Source organism: Nannospalax galili, unplaced genomic scaffold, assembly GCF_000622305.1.
Source record: "Nannospalax galili isolate Female #2095 unplaced genomic scaffold, S.galili_v1.0 scaffold960, whole genome shotgun sequence".
In the NCBI taxonomy this organism is placed as follows: Eukaryota; Metazoa; Chordata; class Mammalia; order Rodentia; family Spalacidae; genus Nannospalax; species Nannospalax galili.
This window is the reverse complement of record NW_008348313.1, coordinates 1,340,336-1,359,509: the sequence shown is the minus strand read 5'-3', so window position 1 is coordinate 1,359,509 and position 19,174 is coordinate 1,340,336. Positions and strand designations below refer to the sequence as shown.

The 19,174-nt window shown below is 50.9% G+C and overlaps 2 protein-coding genes across 3 annotated transcripts in view; one reads left to right on the top strand and one right to left on the bottom strand.

The window, feature by feature from the left end:
- Positions 1–50: 50 nt before the first annotated feature.
- Positions 51–5,476, bottom strand: Cd37 (CD37 molecule). Of its 2 annotated transcripts, none has more exons than XM_008845034.2 (10): positions 5,432–5,476; positions 4,798–4,935; positions 4,522–4,596; positions 4,359–4,431; positions 3,434–3,558; positions 3,277–3,351; positions 2,378–2,482; positions 1,712–1,942; positions 1,027–1,110; positions 51–870 (listed from the first exon to the last, which is right to left on the bottom strand). In XM_008845034.2, the coding sequence occupies exons 2-10, from the start codon at positions 4,858–4,860 to the stop codon at positions 559–561; spliced, it is 1,143 nt and encodes a 380-aa protein (XP_008843256.1). In that variant the 5' UTR covers positions 4,861–4,935; positions 5,432–5,476; the 3' UTR covers positions 51–558. The 2 variants fall into 2 exon arrangements, with proteins under 2 accessions (XP_008843256.1, XP_008843259.1); XM_008845037.2 differs by having other exon boundaries at positions 51–396.
- Positions 5,477–9,766: 4,290 nt separating this feature from the next.
- Positions 9,767–19,174, top strand: part of Slc6a16 (solute carrier family 6 member 16) — a 44,716-nt gene continuing 35,308 nt past the window's right edge. The window contains 1 exon segment of the mRNA XM_029569391.1: positions 9,767–10,035. Coding sequence (XP_029425251.1) covers positions 9,767–10,035 — 269 coding nt within the window.

The following is a 19,174-nucleotide window of genomic DNA, read 5'->3' as shown; positions in this document are numbered from 1 at the left end:
GTCCACCCTGCTGCCCCCTACCCCCCCCAGAGTGTTAAAGAGGATAAAGCTATTTTTACTAAAACGTAGGGGATTTATTTGAGGTTGATCATGTGGAGAGCGGCAGACTGACAGATGGTGTGTGGGGTGTAGGAAGCTGGGGACAGAAGCCCCGGGCCCGCGGGGGAGGTGATGGCCTGAGTTTCCAGGGAATGAGGCGCGAGGCGCGAGACACCAGGCTCCTGGGCGGCGGGGAGCGTGCGGGCGGCAGGGAGGCGTGCGGGCTGCACGCTGCACGCGGCTCCGGCTCCGGGCTGCAGGGCCCGGGCAGGCCGGGACCTAGCGGAACCCGGCCAGCCGATTGTAGACGTGGTCCAGGTTTCTACACAGGAATATCGAGAGCGTCATGAAGCCGAGCTGGGGAGAGAGGAGACGCGGTCAGGGACGGAGGAGGGGGGGTGGTGCCTGGAGAAGAAAGGAAACGGGACGCCCCGAGGCCCCCGGGAGAGGGCATGCAGAGGGCAGCTCGCTGGTGGGCAGTCTGCAAAGAAGAACGCTCGGAGGCCAGCCTCGGGTCCTTTATTCTGCAGGCGCGGTAATCTCCCCCTGGGTCCCGCAGTCCATCTCTGCGCCCGCGCTCTCGGTCTCCGGCAGCTCCTCTTCCGCATCCCCAAAGGTCCAGGGCCCCAGCGCCATCGGCAGCCTGCCCAGCGGGGCCTTGTCGCCCCACGTGGGCCATGGTGGGCTGCCCCAGGGGATGCTGCTCCGCCCGCTGCCGTCGACGCTCTGGGCGGGCGCGGGGCTCGAACCCTCGGCACCCGGCAACTGCAGCGCGGGCTCCCGACGGAGCGCTTTGCGCTGAAGCTGCAGACACAGCACCATTCCACTCACCTGCGGGGAGAGAGAAGGGGCGGCCGGTCACAGGAGCCCGGCGCCGTGCGTTTCCCGGGCAACGGGAGGACAGGCGGGGCCGTTTACAGTAGGGCCAATCACACGCGGGGGCGGGGACGCTGGGGCCAGTCACGCTCGGGGGCGGGGCCAAGTCACCTCGAGCAGACCGACGCCCAGACAGATGCCCACGATGGAGATGAGGTTGTTGTGCAGCCACTTCCGGAGGCTCTGCGCGCAGCCCTGGAGGTGCCGGGAAGCGGTAAAGGTGACCCTCCTTCTGGAACTCCCACTCAAGTTTCAGGGTCCCCTTCAGGCTTTGCGCCCTCCCCTTGTTGCAGGCCCCGCCCACGTCCATCGGGCCCGCCTCAGTAAAGCCCCGCCCACTGCAGCGGGTCCCGCCCTCAGACTCCGCCCATCTCCTGCTGCGTAAGTGGCCGCGCTCACCGCGGAGGCCCCGCCCATTCCTCCACACCCGCCGGAGGCCTCTCTTCCGCAAAGCCCCGCCCAGCGGTCAAGGTTTCTTGTCCCTAGGCCTGAGGCCCCGCCCACTTCCCCCTCCCCCTGCCTCGAGGCCCCTCGTCTGAGAAGCCGCGCCCACCGGTTGATCCGTTCCTTCCCTGTCTCTCCTGAGGCCCCTCCCACTTCTTCACCCGCCTCCTGAGGCCAAGCCACTGCCAGGCCCCGCCCATCTCGAGGCCTCGCCCCTTCTCGAGGGGCTCCTGGGAGAAGCCGTACCCCCTTAGGCCCCGCCCATCTCTCGCTCATCTGCCCAGAGGCCCCGCCCCAGAGACCCCCCCCAGAAGCCCCGTCCCTTCGGAGCCCCGTCCGCTCCCGGCCCCACCTCGCGGTAGATGTTCGCGCTGCTGGGGAGCGAGCACGGGTCGGAGCTCTGCGTGGGACTGGCGCGCGGCGCCAGCGGGCTCAGCTGGGAGAAGGGCTCGTCGAAGACCGTGGAGTAGTTGCTCGCTGTGGAGTTGTAGCAGGAGCAAGGCACGCGGGGCTGGGACTCGTTCCCTCTCAGCACGTGCGCGCTGATCCAGTCCCACGGAGAGTGCCAGCCACAACAGCGAAGCTGAGGGGGACATTGGGGACGCGCCGTGTGCGCTTGCGGCCAGGACTGGGGTGATGGGTGTTCAGGGGTCCTGTCCGGGCACGTGGGGCTGTGCACAGACCCAAGTGGGCGCAGGAACTGGACATGTAGAAGTCTGAGCACCTGGAACTGTGCACAGACCCGGGTGGGTGCAGGGACTGGGCATGTGGGGATCTGGGCACGTGGAATTGTGCACAGACCCGAGTGGGTGCAGGGACTGGGGCATGTGGGGGTCTACACACCTGGAACTATGCACCTGGAACTATGAACGTCCTGAGGGGGTACAGGGACTGGGCATGTGGGGGGTCTGTGCACAGTCCCAAGTGTGGGCAGGGACTGGGCATGTGGGGGCAATCCACCTGGAACTGTGCATAGTCCCAAGTGGGGGCAGGGACTGGGCCTGTGGGGGCGACGCACCTGGAACTGTACGTAGTCCCAGCTCTCCTCAGCCGATGTGTCCTCCGGGTTTTCTCGGTAGCTCTGGATAGCCTGTAGCACCACCTCCTGCACCTTCCTCTCCAGCTGAGAGGCAGCAGGTGAGGCTGGGCCTGGTGGCAGCTGACTGCCCCAGCCCCTGCCAGGATGTTTACCCCAGGGTCCCTGGGCACAGCTTCACTCTTGGGGATCCCCCTGAATGACTAGCTGTGCCTTTTGACTCCAAATCTCAGAGGTCCTTAGCTCTCAATCACTTCCTTGGTGTTTTGGGGGTTTGTTTTGTATTTTATTTATTTGTTTATTTATTTATTTATTTTTGGTCTTTTTGAAGCAGGGTCTCCAGCAGCTGTCCTGGAACTCACTATGTAGACCAGGCTGGCCTTGAACTCACAGAGATCCACCTGCCTCTGCCTCCCAAGTGCTGAGACTATAGGCGTGCACTACCACGCCTGAGGCCTAGGCTGGCCTCACACTCATTATGTAGCTCAGGGTGGCTTGTAAGTCACTACATAATACAGGCTGGCCTCAAACTCACTTATGTAGCCCAGGCTAACCTCAAATTTGCAATCTTCTATCTTCTGCCTCCAGAGCACTGGGATGGTGGGGCTTTACTATGTAGTCCAGGCTGGCCTTGGCCTCTTGGGCTCTTGCCATCCTCCTCGTCAGTCTCTGATTGGCCAGGACCAGAGGCTCCGAGATGCCAACTTTCCCTTTCTATCTCCTGGTGCCCTGTCCCTCCGACCACGTGTCTTTCCGACTCTCTCTTAGTGTGGCCCAGTGTCTCTCACCTTCCTGGTTGGTAGTCTGGTGGCCGTGCCCACCTGCCTTTGTTTCCCGCTCTGTCTACTGGTTCCCCCAGCCCCCATGGTTGGCAAACTCACCCGGACCCGCTGAGTGGAGATGAGGATTCCCAGGGTTATCTGCGTGGCAAACAGGAGCAGCAGCATTCCGAAATACTGAGGACAGAGTGGAGAGGGAGGTGACCCTCCTTCACCATCTTTGAGGGTCCTAAGGATGGGGAGGGCACCTGGTGCTCACCAGGCCTAGAAGACAGCGCAGCTCCTTCAGGGCCCCCACACAACCCAGGAGGGCCAGGCCCATGGTGAGGACACCTGAGATGGCGAGGACCTTGGACCAGGTCTGCAGCGGCACAAAGGACAGTCCTGAGGTGGTAAAAGGTAGTGGGGCGGGGGGTCAAAAAGACCAAAAATAAATAAATAAATAAATAAATAAATAAATAAATACACTAAATATGAGTGGCCAGTGTTTTCCTTGTGATGACTTATTTTTACTCCCCCTGTTCTTGCTGTGTGACACCCAGCAAGGGATTTCCCCTCTCTGAGCCTCAAGAAGGGAGGTTCTGTGAGCCCCAGTACAAGACTTGACACAGGAAGTGCTTGAGAAACACCTATCATTTCTCCATTATTATTATTATTTATTATTATTATCATTGGTCTTTTTGAGACAGGGTGTCCCTGTAGCCCCAGCTGACCTGGAACTATGTAGACCAGGATGGTCCTGAACTCACAAAGATCCGCCTGTCTCTGCCCCCTAAGTGCTGAGATTAAAGGTGTGCGCCACCATGCCCAGCCTTATTTTTATTTGTATGTATGAGCCCATTTTGTTCTTCGTTTCTGAGGCAGGGTCTCACACAGCCTATCCTGACCTCCAACCCACAGTGTAGCCGAGGATGACCTTGATCTCCTGATCCTCCCTCCTCTGCCTCCTCAGTGCTGGGATGACAGGCATGCAACCACCACACCCAAATCACACATCCTTATTTACCAAGGAAGACACAGGCACAGTGGCAGCCAGTGGTCTGCCAGAGCCTGGTTCCTGCCTGGGGAGTTGGGAACTGTAGGCTTCCTTGGGGCAAGAGCGATCCCAGAAGGTGCCCCAGGGTGGGGTTCTGGGTTCAGGTCCACCTCAGCAAGGACCTCCCTGCCTGCCCAGCCCCCCTCACCCACAAAGGACACGAAGCTGGTCTTGTCGATGAGGATCCATGTGCCGAAGCAGAAGATCAGGCCGCCCAGGACCTGGGGTTGGAGAGAGAACACGGCTGTGGGTGAGGCCCCGGGCCACCACCAGGCCTGGCACCTAGGCTGGGTAGCCATGAGGAGACTCACGAAGAAGAAGAGGTTGAAGACGAAGAGGAAGTACTTGATGAGGCTGAGGCAGCTCTCCTGGGCAGACATCTTTGCCTGGAGGGGGAGCGACCAGCTTGAGGAAGCCAAACAAGAGGTGTTGGCTGTGGGGAGACGAGGGACCGAGAAAGCACAAAGGAAGGAGGCAGAAAAAGAAAGAGGAAGTTCCAGGGGCGGGGCGACACCGGCCCTCTTCACGCACCATCCACGGGGTCCCTGCCTTCTCACCCACTCCACGGGGCGTGCAGCAGTAAGTACCTGAGGGCCTTTGGAATAGGTGGGCATCAAGGAGACAGTGGGCGGTTCCTCACAGGTGTCCATGGCTCGGGCAGGATGTCCACGGTTTTCCGAATGGCCTCTACCCACGTCTGGGTCCAGGGGACCCCAGGGCTGTCCCTGCATGGAGGCTGATGTCACAGACCTGCTGACCTCAGCACTGACTGGTCCCCTGCATCCTGTGGGCCCTTCTCTGCCTGGAACCCATTTCCCTCTCAGTGTCTCTGTCTCCCTCTCTCTAGGTCTCTGTCCCTCTCTTTGCATCTCTCTCTCTCTCTCTCTCTCTGGTTCTCTGCTCCTCTCTTTAGGTCTCTCTTATGCTCTTTCTCTGGGTCCATGTCCTCTCTCTCTAGGTCTATGGCTCTCTTTCTGGGTCTCTGTCCTTTTCTTTGGGTCCCTCTCTTGGGTCCGCCCCACTCTGTTCTCTGTCCTCTTTGTCTGTTTCTTTCTCTCTCTCTGGGTCCCTGTGTCCCCACCCCTGAGTCTCTGTCCTCTGTCTGTCTGTCTCTTTCTCTCTCTCTGGGTTCCTGTATCCCCACCCGCCCCCAGACTCTGTCCTCTTTGTCTCTGGGTCTCTGTCCCCTTCCTCTTTGCCCATCTCCCCTTAAGTCCCCACCGTGTCCTAGAGCAGGTGCTCCCATGTGCTGGAGACTGGGGCTGGACCCTCAGGGAAGTGAAAGTGCCGCACTGGAGGTGTGACATCCCAGGGGTACGCCATCACAGACAGTGGGCAGTGCCAGTGCATCCGGTGGAGGAAGGGACCCTCAGGTGTCACTTCCTGCCCTTGTGGAGAGACCTCAGGGAGCAGAGAAGAGACCACAGGATGAAGGTGGTGGGGAGGTTTTGTGAGGACATCCTGCACCTCCACAGCCTCCTGTTGCCCCTCCCCCAGGATCCCTTCACACTTGTCAACCCCCTAGTTACAGATTCCCACTGTTGTGTTTGGGGGTGTTCCCAATCACCCAGCCACCCACCCAAACCCTAGGTCTCTTGAGTTTCAAACTCTGTCCTCTGAAAGATCTTGAGAGATCTCATTGCCTATTTATTTTATTTTATTTTTTGGTCTTTTTGAGATAGTCTCCATGTAGCCCCAGCTGGTCTGGAACTCTCTACGTAGACCTCAACTCACAGAGATCTGCCTGCCTCTGCCTCCCCGGTACTGGGATTAAAGGTATGTGCCAGCATGCCCAGCTTCATCATCAATTTTATTTGGTTTATGTGTATGCATGCATGCATGCATGTTTGTGTGTGTGTGTGTGTGTGTGTGCACGTGCACGTGCTCATGCATGTGTACATTTGGAGGTCAGAAGACATCCTTAGGTGTCATTTCTCAGACGTTGTCCACCTTGGTTTATGAGGATTTATTTCATGCTGGGCGTGGTGGCACACCTTTAATCCGAGCACTTGGGAGGCCGAGGCAGGTGGACCTCTGTGAGTTTGAGGCCAGCCTGGTCTAGATAGGGAGTCCCAGCCAGTTGGGAATACAGGGAGATCCTGTCTCAAAAGGACCAAAAAAAAAAAAAAATTACTTCACATTGGGTCTGGAGCGATGGCTTAGCAGTTAAGATCACTGGCTGTTCTTGCAGAGGATCAGGGTTTGGTCCCCAGCACCCACATGGCAGCTAACGGTGCATAACTCCAGTTCCAAGATAGCTGATGTCCTCTTTTGGCCTCCACAGGCATTGTATACATGTGCTGCAGTTATACACATGCAGGCAAACCACCCATATGCATAAAAACAAAATTAAAAAAAAATTTCACGTGTGTGTGCTGGGTAGCTTTGTCAACTCAACACACCTGGGTAGAGGGAACCTCAATTGAGGAACTTTCTCCATTAAAATGGCCTGTGGCCATGTCTGTGGGGCATTTTCTTGGTTGATGAGTGATGTGGGAGGGCCCAGCCCACTGTGGGCAGTGCAACCCCTGGACTGGTGGTCCTCTGTTGTATAAGAAAGCAAGCTGAGCACCGGCCAGGGGAACAAGCCAGTAAGCAGCGTTCCTCCATGGCCTGTGCTCCAGCTCCTGCCTCCAGGTTCCTGCCCTGAGTTCCTACCTTGGGCTCCCTCAGTGATGAGCTGTAATCCAAGAGACATAAGCTAAACAATCCCTTTCTTCCCCAAGTTGGTTTTGGTCAGAGTGTTTTTATCATAGCAATAGAAGGCAAACTAAGACTGGTGTGTGTGTGAACCCTCAAAAGTCAGTTCTTTCCTATCCAGCCCGTGGTCCTAGTCTCAACTCACCTGGGTAGAGGGAACCTCAATTGAGGAACTTTCTCCATTAAAATGGCCTGTGGCCATGTCTGTGGGGCATTTTCTTGGTTGATGAGTGATGTGGGAGGGCCCAGCCCACTGTGGGCAGTGCAACCCCTGGACTGGTGGTCCTCTGTTGTATAAGAAAGCAAGCTGAGCACCGGCCAGGGGAACAAGCCAGTAAGCAGCGTTCCTCCATGGCCTGTGCTCCAGCTCCTGCCTCCAGGTTCCTGCCCTGAGTTCCTACCTTGGGCTCCCTCAGTGATGAGCTGTAATCCAAGAGACATAAGCTAAACAATCCCTTTCTTCCCCAAGTTGGTTTTGGTCAGAGTGTTTTTATCATAGCAATAGAAGGCAAACTAAGACTGGTGTGTGTGTGAACCCTCAAAAGTCAGTTCTTTCCTATCCAGCCCGTGGTCCTAGTCAGGCTCAGCCACCTAGCCTCAAGCCAATTTTAAGAAGCCAAATTAACAGTGGGAAGCAGAAAAAGATGTATTTAATGTGGCCACATTGGGAAGAGGAACAGAGATCCAGTGCCTTACCCCCAGTGCCCAGTCCATCCTGGGTTCCTGGTGTGCAACTGAAGGGTTTTTTTTTTAATTTTTAGAATTATTTTTATTTGGGGGCTGGAGAGATGGCTCAGTGGTTAAGAGCACTGACTGCTCTTGCAGAGGACCTGGGTTTGATTCCCAGCACCCACATGGTGGCTACAAACCGTCCTTAACTCCAGTTCCAGGGGAATCTGAAACCCTCTTCTGACCTCCACAGCATTGCACAACATGGGTGCACTCACATATATGCAGGCAATACACTCATACATATAAAATAAAAATAATAAAATATTTAGCTAGGCATAGTGGTGCATGCCTTTAATCCCAGTAATCAGGAGGCAGAGGCAGGCGGATCTCTGTGAGTTCAAGGCTAGCCTGGTCTACATAGTGAGTTCCAGGACAGCTGGGGCTACAGGGAGACCCTGTCTCAAAAAGACCAAAAAAAAAGTTAGTTTTATGTGTATGAATGTATTGTTTGAATGTATGTAATTGCATCCGTGTCGTGCAGTGCCCACACAGGTCAGAAGAGGACGTCAGATCCACAGGGAATGGAGTTATGGACAATTGTTAGCCACCATGGGGCCTGTTGGGAATTGAACTGGGTCCTCTGCAAGAGCAGCCAGTGCTCTTAACGCTGAACCATCTTTCCAGCCCTGAGACTGAAATTTAATAGAGGGCCAGGGACGTGCACACCTATGCAATTCTGTCAAGGTGTGGTCCAGTTCACGGATCCACCTTTGGTTATCTAGGCTTCAGCTGTATCTTGTAAGGTGGTCTGACAAGTTGTTAGAACTGTGTGAATCCTCTTTCCAGAAGACAAGTCCCCCCTGGCTGGCACCTTTTCCTTCTCCCAGCTGAGATTCCTGGGGAGATTCCAATTTCTTTGAAGTCCATTATTTCAACAGTCTGAGAGATTGAGATATAAGTATCTCTTTAGAATACCTTCCAGAGTGTAGAGAGATGGCTCAGTGGTTAGGTTAAGAGCACTTACTGCTCTTGCAGGGGACCTGAATTCGGTTTCCAGCACCCACAGGACAGGTCAGAGCTGCCTATAGTACCAGCTTCAAGGAATCTGATGCTCTTTTCTGACTTCCACTGGCTCCTGCATGCACATGATGCACATATATACATACACACACACACACACACACACACACACACACACACACACACAAAGGGGCAGGGACTGGAGAGAGACCTAGCAACCACATGGCAGCTAAGAGCTATCTAGTTCCAGGGAATCCAAAACTCTTCTGGCCTGTGTGGGCACTGCATGTATGTGGTTCACTTATATGCAGGTGAAACACCTGTACACATAAAATAGTGATAAAAATACATATATATGGGGCTGGAGAGATGGCTCAGTGGTTAAGAACACTGGTTGTTCTTGCAGAAGACCTGGGTTCAAATCCCAGCACCCACATGACAGCTAACAACTGTCTGTAACTCCAGTCCCAGGGGATTCAACAGTCTCTTCTGTCCCCCGCTAGCATTGCATGACATGGGTGCACTTACCTATGTGCAGGCAATACATTAAGAGCACTGACTGGTCTTGCAGAGGACCAGGGTTCAGTTCCCAGCACCCACATGGCGGCTAACAACTGTCCATAACTCCACCAGGGAATCCGACGCCCTCTTCTGACCTCCGCGGGCATAGCATGACATGTGTGCACTTACACACATGCAGGTAGTACACTCGTACACATAAAATAAAAATAACTATAAAAACCTACACGTTATAGGGGCTGAAGAGATTGCTCAGCGGTTAAGAGCACTGACTGGTCTTGCAGAGGACCAGGGTTCAGTTCCCAGCACCCACATGGCCGCTAACAACTATCTGTAACTCCAGTTCCAGGGGATCCGATGGCCTCTTCTGACCTCCACGGGCACTGGACGGCATGGGTGCACTCACATACATGCAGCCAGTACACTCACACACATAAAATGAAAATAATAAATGAAATATTAAAGAAAACATCTACACGTAAAAATGTGAAACTCAAGTCTTCCACTACCATTTCCGCTTCACTGGCCCCAGAAGCTCCAGGGAGGGCATCGGAATTCTGCTGCGCATGCGCTAGCCTCTCGGCAGTTTGCGTAAAGTGGGCGGCAAAGTGGTTCATAGCGGGCACACGAGGCCAGGAGCGGCGCATGCGCCCAGAAACGGGGCGGAAAGGCCCCGCGGGAAAGGTGCTGCAGGCGGTTGCCAGGATCCTGAGAGGAGGCCTCCATGTGCGTGGGGTCGACGCGAGGCCCGCCGCGGAGCGGGTAAAAGGTCACGGACCAGGAGGACGAGGTGGACCGCTGCGCCTCAAGGAGCCCACGTGGGCTACACGCAGCGCCAGGGAGGAACGGACCCTGGGGGTGGGGTGTGAAGCGGGTCACGTAGGCGGGGCGGGGGCGGGGCGTGTGGGGCGAAGGTGGGCGGGGCTGTCCGGGGGCGGGGCTTTGTCAACGTGTCCGTGCACCCCGTCTAGCAGTTCTCCTGGAGGGCAGACAAGGGCCTCGGAGCCGCTCGAATTGGAGTTGCTGACGTTCTTTAGCCACCTTGTGGGTGCTGGGAACTGAACCCGGGTCCTCTGCAAAACACTGAGCCATCTCTCCAGCTCCCATTTCTGTTTTTAGACATTAATTATCCTACAGGCCGGAAAGTGGTAATTCATTGTGGGTTTTTTTTTCTCATTTTAAAAATTACATTTAAAAAGTTTTGTGTGTGTTGGGGCTGGAGAGCTGACTCAGCTGTTAAGAGCACTGGCAGAGGACCCAGGTTCAGGTCCCAGCATCTACATGGCAGCTAACAAACATCTGTAAGTCCAATTCCAAGGAATCTGACGCCCTCTTCTGACTCCGCTGGCATTGCATGCTGAGGTGCAGTTACATACATGCAGGCAAAACACTCATTTCATACACATAAAAATAAAATTTAATTTTTATTTTAGTGTCTTGTGTGTGTTTCTGTGTGTCTGCACGTTAGTGCAACGCCCACAGAAGCCAGAAGAGGGCATTGAATCTCCTGGAGCTGGAGTCACAGGTGGTTGTGAGCCCCTAGACATGGGTGCTGGAAACCGAACTTGGGTCCTCTGCAAGAGCATCCAGTGTGCTTAACTGCTGAGCCATCTCTCCAGCCCCTATTGTGGGTTTTTAAAAATATCAGTGGTTTACAGGAGGCAGAGGCAGGTGAATCTCTGTGAGTTCAAGGCCAGCCTGGTCTACATAGTGAGTTCTAGGCCAGCTGGGGCTACAGGAAGACCCTGTCTCAAAAAGACCAAAAAATAAAATAAAATATCTAACGTTTATCATGTTGAGGTGTTTTCCTTGTTACTTTGTTGAGTATTTTCTCTGCTTTTACTGAAGATAATCATGTGGTTTTTGTTTTTCCTTCATTCTGTGAATGTGACATACATTCATTGATTTTTCTATTCTTTCTTTTTTCTCTTTTGAAATGGACTCACTATGTAGCCCCGAGTGGTCTGGAACTGGTTATATAGACCACAATGACCTCAAACCCACAGAGATCTGCCTGAGTCCTTGGATTAAAGGTACATGCCACCATGCAGGGATGGATTTTCACATACCGAGTTATCTTTGAATTCAAGGAGCATCCTGGCTTGGTTGCGGTGGTCAATCACTTTATATGTTGCTGGATTTAGCTGCTAGGATGTTTGCATCAATATTACTAAGGAATATTACCTTTTAGTTTCCTTTTCTAACAGTTCATCTGGCTTTTATTTTGGAATAATTTTTTCTTTTCATAAAAATTGCCAAATGTGGAGCTAAGGAGATAGCTCAGTTGTGTAAGTGCTCGCCACGCAGACTGAGGACGAGTTGAACCTATGTGAAAAGGTTGGGCACAGCCGCGTGTGCCTGTAATCCTAGCGCTGGGGTAGATCAGCAGGAGGAGTCTGAGGCTCCCTGAACAGCCAGTCTAGTCTAATGGGTGAGCTCCAGGTTCAGTGAGAGGCCCTGTCTCAGAAAATAAAATGGAGAGATTGAGGTAGACACCTGACACTGCTGTCTGGCTTCAGTGTACACCTGTGCGTGCATGCCTGTGCACACATGCACATGCACACACATGTGCATGCACATGAACACATACAGAAAAGAGCAAATGCAACATTAGGAACCACACCAGGGGCTTTCTTGGGTAGTCTGTGTGGCCTGTCCACCATCATTAAGAACTTACTGAGGTCCATCACATTACAGTCATCAAAAGAGACAGGCAGCTTGTGGATGGTTTCCACTGCATCCTGCACAATTCAACATGGGGAGGACGGTGTTCTCGGAACTGAATACACATCATGGTCACCGTGGCCACTGCTCTCCAGCTGCTTTACCTCCTAGAGGTTTCTTCATAGATGGGCCCCACAATGAAATGCTCAGTCCCTTCTGCAGGAATGAACATCTCTTCATGGGATGAACCCTTCCTAGCTTTCCCACAAGGAAGACACGCTGGTCTGTGTGCCGAGTTGGCCTGTTGGCATGGATGTGTGCCTGGGACACTTCTGTCACATCCTCTAAGACTGACTATGCTACAAACTAATTCTTTTTTAATATTTTATTTTTATTTTATGTGTATGGCATGCATGTATGTAAGTGTACCATGTCATACAAGGCCCACGGAGGCCAGAAGAAGGCATCAGATTCCTTAGAAGTGGAGTTATGGACAGTTGTTAGCCACCATGTGGATGCTGGGAATCAAACCCGGGTCCTCTACAAGAGCAGCTAATGCTCTTAACCACTGAGCCAGCTCTCCAGCCCTAAGTGTTTTCAATAGGACCTTAAAATATGTTCTCATGCAAGGAGAGCAGACAGCTCGTTCATCATAACTATGGTTGTTTGTGCCCATCATGATGCCATCTCTATTCCTTATTATCTTGCTTCATCTCATGACTTTGTGGTTTACAGTGATTGTGTGTGTGCATGTGTGCACACATGCACATGCATGTGAAAGTCAGAGGACACCTGTGGGAGTTGGTTCCCTCCGTCCATCATGTGAATCCCAGGGATGGAACTCATCATCAGACTTGGGTCAAGCACCTTTACCTACTCGGATACCTCACTGACTTGATTCGAGTTGTTTTTTGAAGAGTGTAAGTATGCCAAAATCCATATTGTGGTGGGGTATTCTTTAGAGTTGGGTCTCGTGAAGCTTAGGCTGGCCTAGAACTCACTAGGTATCTGAGTATGACTTTGACCTCCTGATCTTCCTGCCTCCACAGGATCTGGGATCTCAGCCATGACAACTACACTAGGCTTATTTGTTCTCATGAGGATAGATTGGTTGTGGGTGCTTTCTTGTTCCCAAATCATAGGGCATTGATTGCCCCTTTGTGCTCCCATAAACTCCTGGATCTCGGTGTGTATCATCATGACAAAACTGAGTGTTCATGCACTAGTCTCCTTTAACTGTGGACCCACTGACTTTCTCTTTGGAATGGTTCTTGCTGACTTAGCTTCTGGATACCTCTGGTTCACAGGGGCACAGGTTTTTAGAGATCAATTTTTATCTCTTCCCATGAGCTTCTTTGAAAGATCTGACTTCTGATACAGTAGCTGCAATTTGGTCCAATTTATGGTGCATGTGGCACCAGCTCCCCTGTTTTTGGCATGAGGATGGAACCTGTTTGCATCTTTGTGTGTGTGTGTTCACACTCAATGTGTAGGTGCATATGGTGTTGCTAAAACTCCTTTCCTAGGGGAGAGATGTGAATAATGGTCATCCCCTCCTCCCCTGGTCCCCCAAACAAACTGATGTACAATTCCGTCAAACTGCACTCTGGGAAACCAGAGTTTGTTGGCTTACATAGAGAGCAGTGGGTGAGGGGTTACGTTACTTACAGGAGTGTGGGTGCTCCCCACTAAAGCTGCATGGATGATGGCTTCTCTGTGCACAGCCTCATAGAGAGCCTCTCCCTTGTTCTTCCCCAGCCTGTGGTCAGGTGAGGGTCCTGTGACTCTCTCTGCCCTTTGTTCTTTCCTGGGGTGTTAGTAGTCAGCAAGCCCAGCTGTGATGGTCTTTGGCCAAGACCCTCAGCTGAGCTCAGGAGGATGGGTGTCTATCTGACTCGTGGACCATTCTGTATGACCACATAGAAGCCAGAGGTCAACCTCGAGAGCCAGCCTCAGGGGCTGCCTACCTTGTTTATGAGACAGGGCTTCTCACAGGGACCCAGAGGCAGCCACTTTGCTTAGGCTGATTGGTCAGTGAGCCCTGTCTGCCTCCCCAGTGCTGGGTTACAAACAGGCACCACTACATCCAGCTCTTTACTTGGTGTTGGGGTTGAACTCTGGCCTTAATGCTTGTGCAGCAAGCAGCCATCTTGCCAGTCCCTAGAACCTATGTTCAGAAATGATACCGATATGTCTGGGGGTAGCTCAGTGGTAGATGTTTGCCTGGCACGTGCAGGGCTGTGTTCGGTCCCCAGTACCACATGCACACAAATGTAAAAAAAAGTGACTCCAGTGTTGGGAGCTATTAATCCATTATGTACATTGACCTGTGGCAGGCTTGCTTGTTTACTGAGTTTGTGTTTTGCATACCAGTACCTAATCTGCCAAGTCAGGAGGCATGTGTTTATATGGTGGAGTTCACAACAAGTATTTGACCGCTCCTTGACCCTCAGATACAGGTGGGAACAACAGCTGTTGAAATTAATTGAGTTAAGCAAATAGTGGCTATCTCTGATGTTCTTCTGTATAAAAAGGTGGAGCTAAAATAAACTGGGGCTGCAGTCTCTACTGACCGCCCTCCCAAGTATCTTTTCTGTCTCTTGTTTTTTCTTTCAATCCTCATTCCCCTTTTTGGGTACTGTCCATCTTGGCTGGCTAGCACCAGCAAGTGGCGCCTGAACAGGGACCTGAAAAGTAGGGGAAAAAGTGAAGGACACCACTGGAGAAATTAAGTGAGTGTGCTTGGTAAGATTGGGGAGCGGTGAGTATTTATCTTGGGAGAAGATGGGGCAAGGAAACAGTCACTCAGTTTTTGTAAGGACTATGCTTGGGGCCCGAGGAGCAAAGGCTGAGACTAAAGAGGAGAATCCGATAAGCAGTGGCTGGGATAAAAGTGAAACCAAATCTTCCGCTCTGTCAGAACCAGCTCCATTAGCCTTGCCACCCTTTTATGAGGACCCCCGTCTGAGGCTAGAAGAGGGATCTCTTGACCCTGAGGATGAGTCTGCCCTAGGAGAGGAGACGGTTGAGTATGATCAGAAGTGTCCACCTCTAATTGCTTTGCCTGAGAAATCTATCACTGGGAAAATGAGCAATTAAGGGCAGAGTTAGAGGCTGTGAGGAAGGAAATGTTAAAGAACAAAGAGAAAAGAATTAGGAACACCCCAACACCCTCTATCATGGTAGGATTAGATCCTCCTCCTCCGAGGCCACCGAAAGTTGTTGTGCCTCCCATGATTGCCATGGCTCAGGAGCCTTCGGCAGGAATCTGGTACCTGCTTAGAACCATGCAATCCCCGCTACAACAGGCCATTGGGGCCACAGTAGAGTGAGGAGAGTCAGTGCATGGATTTCAGGTCTTCTCAGTTTCTGAGAAAGTTGATCAGCAGGGCAACAGGGTGCAGTCTCATGCACCTGTGCCTTTTAAGCAGCTTAAGGAACTAAGGACTGCTTGTGCTCAGTGTGGTCCTACTGCCCCTTTTACCCAGGCTATGTTGGTATTTACTGATGGTTCTTCTAATGGACACTCAGCTTATGTGATTTATGGGCAAAGTTATTGTTTTCAAACTTCCCCTGCTTCAGCACAGGTAGTGGAACTTTGCGCTGTAGCTGCAGTGTTCCAGCTTCTGGCCTCAACAGCCTTCAATCTCTATACAGATAGTCATGTAGCTCGAGCTCTACAGGAAATTGAAACAGTACTTTTTATTGAAATGAGGAATGTTCAAATTTGTTTGCTGTTAAGACAAATGCAAAATAGTATTAAATCTAGAAAATATCCTTGCTATATAGGACATCTCAGAGTGCATAGTGGTCTTCCTGGGCCACTAGCTTTGGGGAATGCCTTGGTGGATGAAGCCACTCAGCTTATAGGATTGACTCAGGTAGAGCAAGCTACAAATTCTCATGCCATTCATCACCAAAATAGCCAAAGTTTGAGAAAACAATTTCATATTACTAAGGAAGCTGCAAGACAAATTGTGCAACAATGCTCATCTTGTCTTCAAACACAAATTGTTCCTCATTATGGGGTTAATCCTAGAGGGATGAAGCGTCAGGGGTTCCGGGTTCCAACGTTTCTGTTTGCAATTGGGCATTGAGCATAGAACTGGGATACTGTATAACCCACAAGAACAAGGTATAGTGAAAGAGCACATGGCGCTTTAAAAGCACAATTACAAAAAATAAAAAAGGGGGAGTTATATCCCCAGGCACCAAGTAATCTCTTACATCATACTCTTTTCATTTTAAACTTTTTGAATTTGGATAAAAATGACCACTCTTTGCAATTGGGCATTGAGCATAGAACTGGGATACTGTATAACCCACAAGAACAAGGTATAGTGAAAGAGCACATGGCGCTTTAAAAGCACAATTACAAAAAATAAAAAAGGGGGAGTTATATCCCCAGGCACCAAGTAATCTCTTACATCATACTCTTTTCATTTTAAACTTTTTGAATTTGGATAAAAATGACCACTCTGTGGCAGATAGAATGTGGCACCCTCAGTCACAGGATACCTACGCCCAAGTCAGGTGGAAGGATCCTTTAACTGGACAATGGAATGGCCCCGACCCTGTATTGATATGGGGAAGAGGGCATGTTTGTGTTTTTTCCGCAGGACACAGATGGAGCCAGGTGGCTACTGGAAACGCTGGTGAGGTTCACCAGACGAGTGCCAGAAAAAGAAGTGGAAAAGAATGATGGGGCGACAAAAGTGGCTGCTGCTGATGTTCCCACAAATGATCTTGGCTAGGTTATACTGGACTTATGTTCCTGATCCACAATATTGCACCCTGTGGTATAGGAAGAAAAAGAGATAGTAGTGACTGTGAATGACTCTTGGTTAATTGCTCAGCCTGCTTCAAAACACCTGATGATGTAAGTGGCGACAAATTTTAATTATTTGGGATTGGGAAGCAGGTTGCCTATTTGTTTTATTAAAAATGATTATAAGTCCAGGTGTGTACAAGTAGATGACTGTGTGCTTGTGGGACGAGGTGGATATTGTACCAATGTCAAAGTGTTATTGCCAAGAGATAATAGAGAAAAAAAAATTTCTCCACAAGCATTTCCACCCTGTAAGCAGCAGCAGATATTCTAAACAGGTTGAGAGCCACCTTACCATCGTGGTCCTATGGTTTGGTGGGACTTGGCATGCTTTTCCTCCTTTGTTTTCATCTGGTGACAGTAAAGTTATTTATGAAATCCTGTGGCAAGTCAAGGCTGCTGTGCGTGATATGAGATTGCGCTCCCTCCCCTAACAGAGGCCGGTAGTCAAAGACGGGTAAGATCTTCTGGGAGAAAGTCAACCTAAGACAGGGCATAGCTGATGGGAGCTACGTGCCAATGATGGGTAAGGCTTTGCTCTAGCAGAAGACAACCTAAGACAGGCACGGTCCTTCTGTCCTGGATATAGCATAATCTGGGGTTATGAAAAATAAAAAAGGGGGAGATTGTAGGAAACCAGGATGCTAGGCCCTAGGATGAGGTGAGCCTAAAACTTATAGGTCCAGGCTGCATTCTCTGCTAAAGGGAGGGGCACTGAAAACAGTGGCTCTGATAATCCCTGCCTTGCAGAACACTGTTAGGCAGGCAGTAAGGAATAGAAGGTGGATGGATACATGGGAGCACATGAAGAAGAGATGGAACACATGCAGGTGGCCTGGAACCCACACCAGTCTTTCACCAGCTCCAGTTTTGATGATAGTGTGTCCTGCAAAAGAAGCTAGTGTCCTTCCTCACATAGTGAAATATACATCTGGACTCAGGATTAGAAAAGATGCAAGAAGATCCCAGGGAAGTTGGAGCAGCTGAAGACCTGGCTATAGGCTGACTGTTTCCCCACACCAAGGTGAGCCAGCAGATTAATGACAGCATGTGTGAACTGCACCAGCACCTGGTACCCCTGCACCAGCCTTCCAAGCATAACTATAATGTGTGTGTAGCTGCTTCTCTTGTGCCCTCCAGCTATCAGGCAAAATGTCTCTCTCCTAAGCAGAAGCATCATCTAGCCAAGATAACACATTACAATGCCACCCTGCCATCATTAGGCTCTCAAAGGTCTCATCACTCACCTGAGGATAACTTTCCAAACTACATTGCTGAAAATGCAAAGCTGACAACCATGGATTTTATGCTGATCCCAGCAAGTAAAGAAATCCTGTCAAGCTTGCTCAGAACAGTCTTGCTGGTCTCAGCTGTGTCTGTGTCATTTGCCCAAGTGTTGGAAACTTGGCCCATAGTAGGCACTGTACATAATACTGAGATAGAAATGCAGTTTTATTAAATGCATCAATAGTATTACAAATGATGAAAGGATCTTCAAATTTATCATGGACTTTGATGCCGAAAATACAAGAATGCAGAAAACCGTGGAGGCCAGTCCTTCTGTGAACTTTGTTGAGACACTATAGGATTTGAAAACAACTTCATAGTTTCTATCTCTAAGCTGTTCTATTTTAAAACAATTTTTAAATGAGTTTTCTTGTCCCATTTACTGGCTTACATGTTTAGTGTTTCTCTTTGATGGGGAATGTTCTGATGTTGGTAACAGTAGTGACTGCTTTAGAGAAACTGGGATAGTGGGTGGCAAGACTAGTCGGTTCTTTTATTTCTCAAGGCATAAGACGGGTGGCTAAAGGCTGAGGTTCTGTGCTTGTGGCCCATGACTTGCAACTTTCTGTAAGGGCCCACCACACCCCTGGTTGAGAAAACCCTTGTCTCCTTACCTGGGTAGATTCCTAATGCTGGGACAGCCTCCCTGGGGCAGGACCTCTGCCCAGTGTACAAGCCTGTTCCATGGAGAAGTCCATTCCACTCTTCAAAAAGTTGTGTAATAGGCAAAACCAAGAGTTCCATTAGGGAGTGTATCAGGTTGAGTGCTCAGCTGTGTAGTCTCAGGCTGTGATGGCTGAGGGCAGCTGGCTGCTTGCCTTTTAAAGGGGGTGTCTTCCCTAGTCCTTCCAGGGGACTCAAGGGTGTGAAGCTGGCAGCCCTAATCTCTAGGGCTTTTTGAAAACCCTGCCCAACGAATTATCAATTCTTATCAATGGAGGGTACGTGTGCTGGGGATGATTTGGCTGAGACCCACCTTCAGGCTAGCACTTGTTATGGGACAGATAACACCAGGAGATGCAGGAAGCAAGCTGCAGTTTTAGCCCAGAGAGACTTCCTGTCTCAAAGGTCTGAGCCCCAAAGGGAAGTAGCACATATCTTTTATACCTTGGGCATTGGGTTACAGTGAGAAGGAAACTTACATATTGATTGGCTATCAGTACAGTCTCAAAATTAGGCAAATTATAAATTTAGAAAGGGAACAAAGGTTAAAAAAATTCTCTGTCTGAAAATCACTGCAGAAGTCTCCATCTGAGACAAACAAAATTGAGAAA

Bases quoted from the DNA above. Each gene is read 5' to 3' on its own strand.
- Cd37 (XM_008845034.2), bottom strand. From the start codon at position 4,860: ATGGACACCTGTGAGGAACCGCCCACTGTCTCCTTGATGCCCACCTAT. The intron at 3,352-3,433 runs GTGAGCACCAGG...CTCTGTCCTCAG, and splicing joins TGCGCTGTCTTCTAGGCCTG to TATTTCGGAATGCTGCTGCT. The intron at 1,943-2,377 runs GTGCGTCGCCCC...TGTCCCCCTCAG, and splicing joins GGGACTACGTACAGTTCCAG to CTTCGCTGTTGTGGCTGGCA.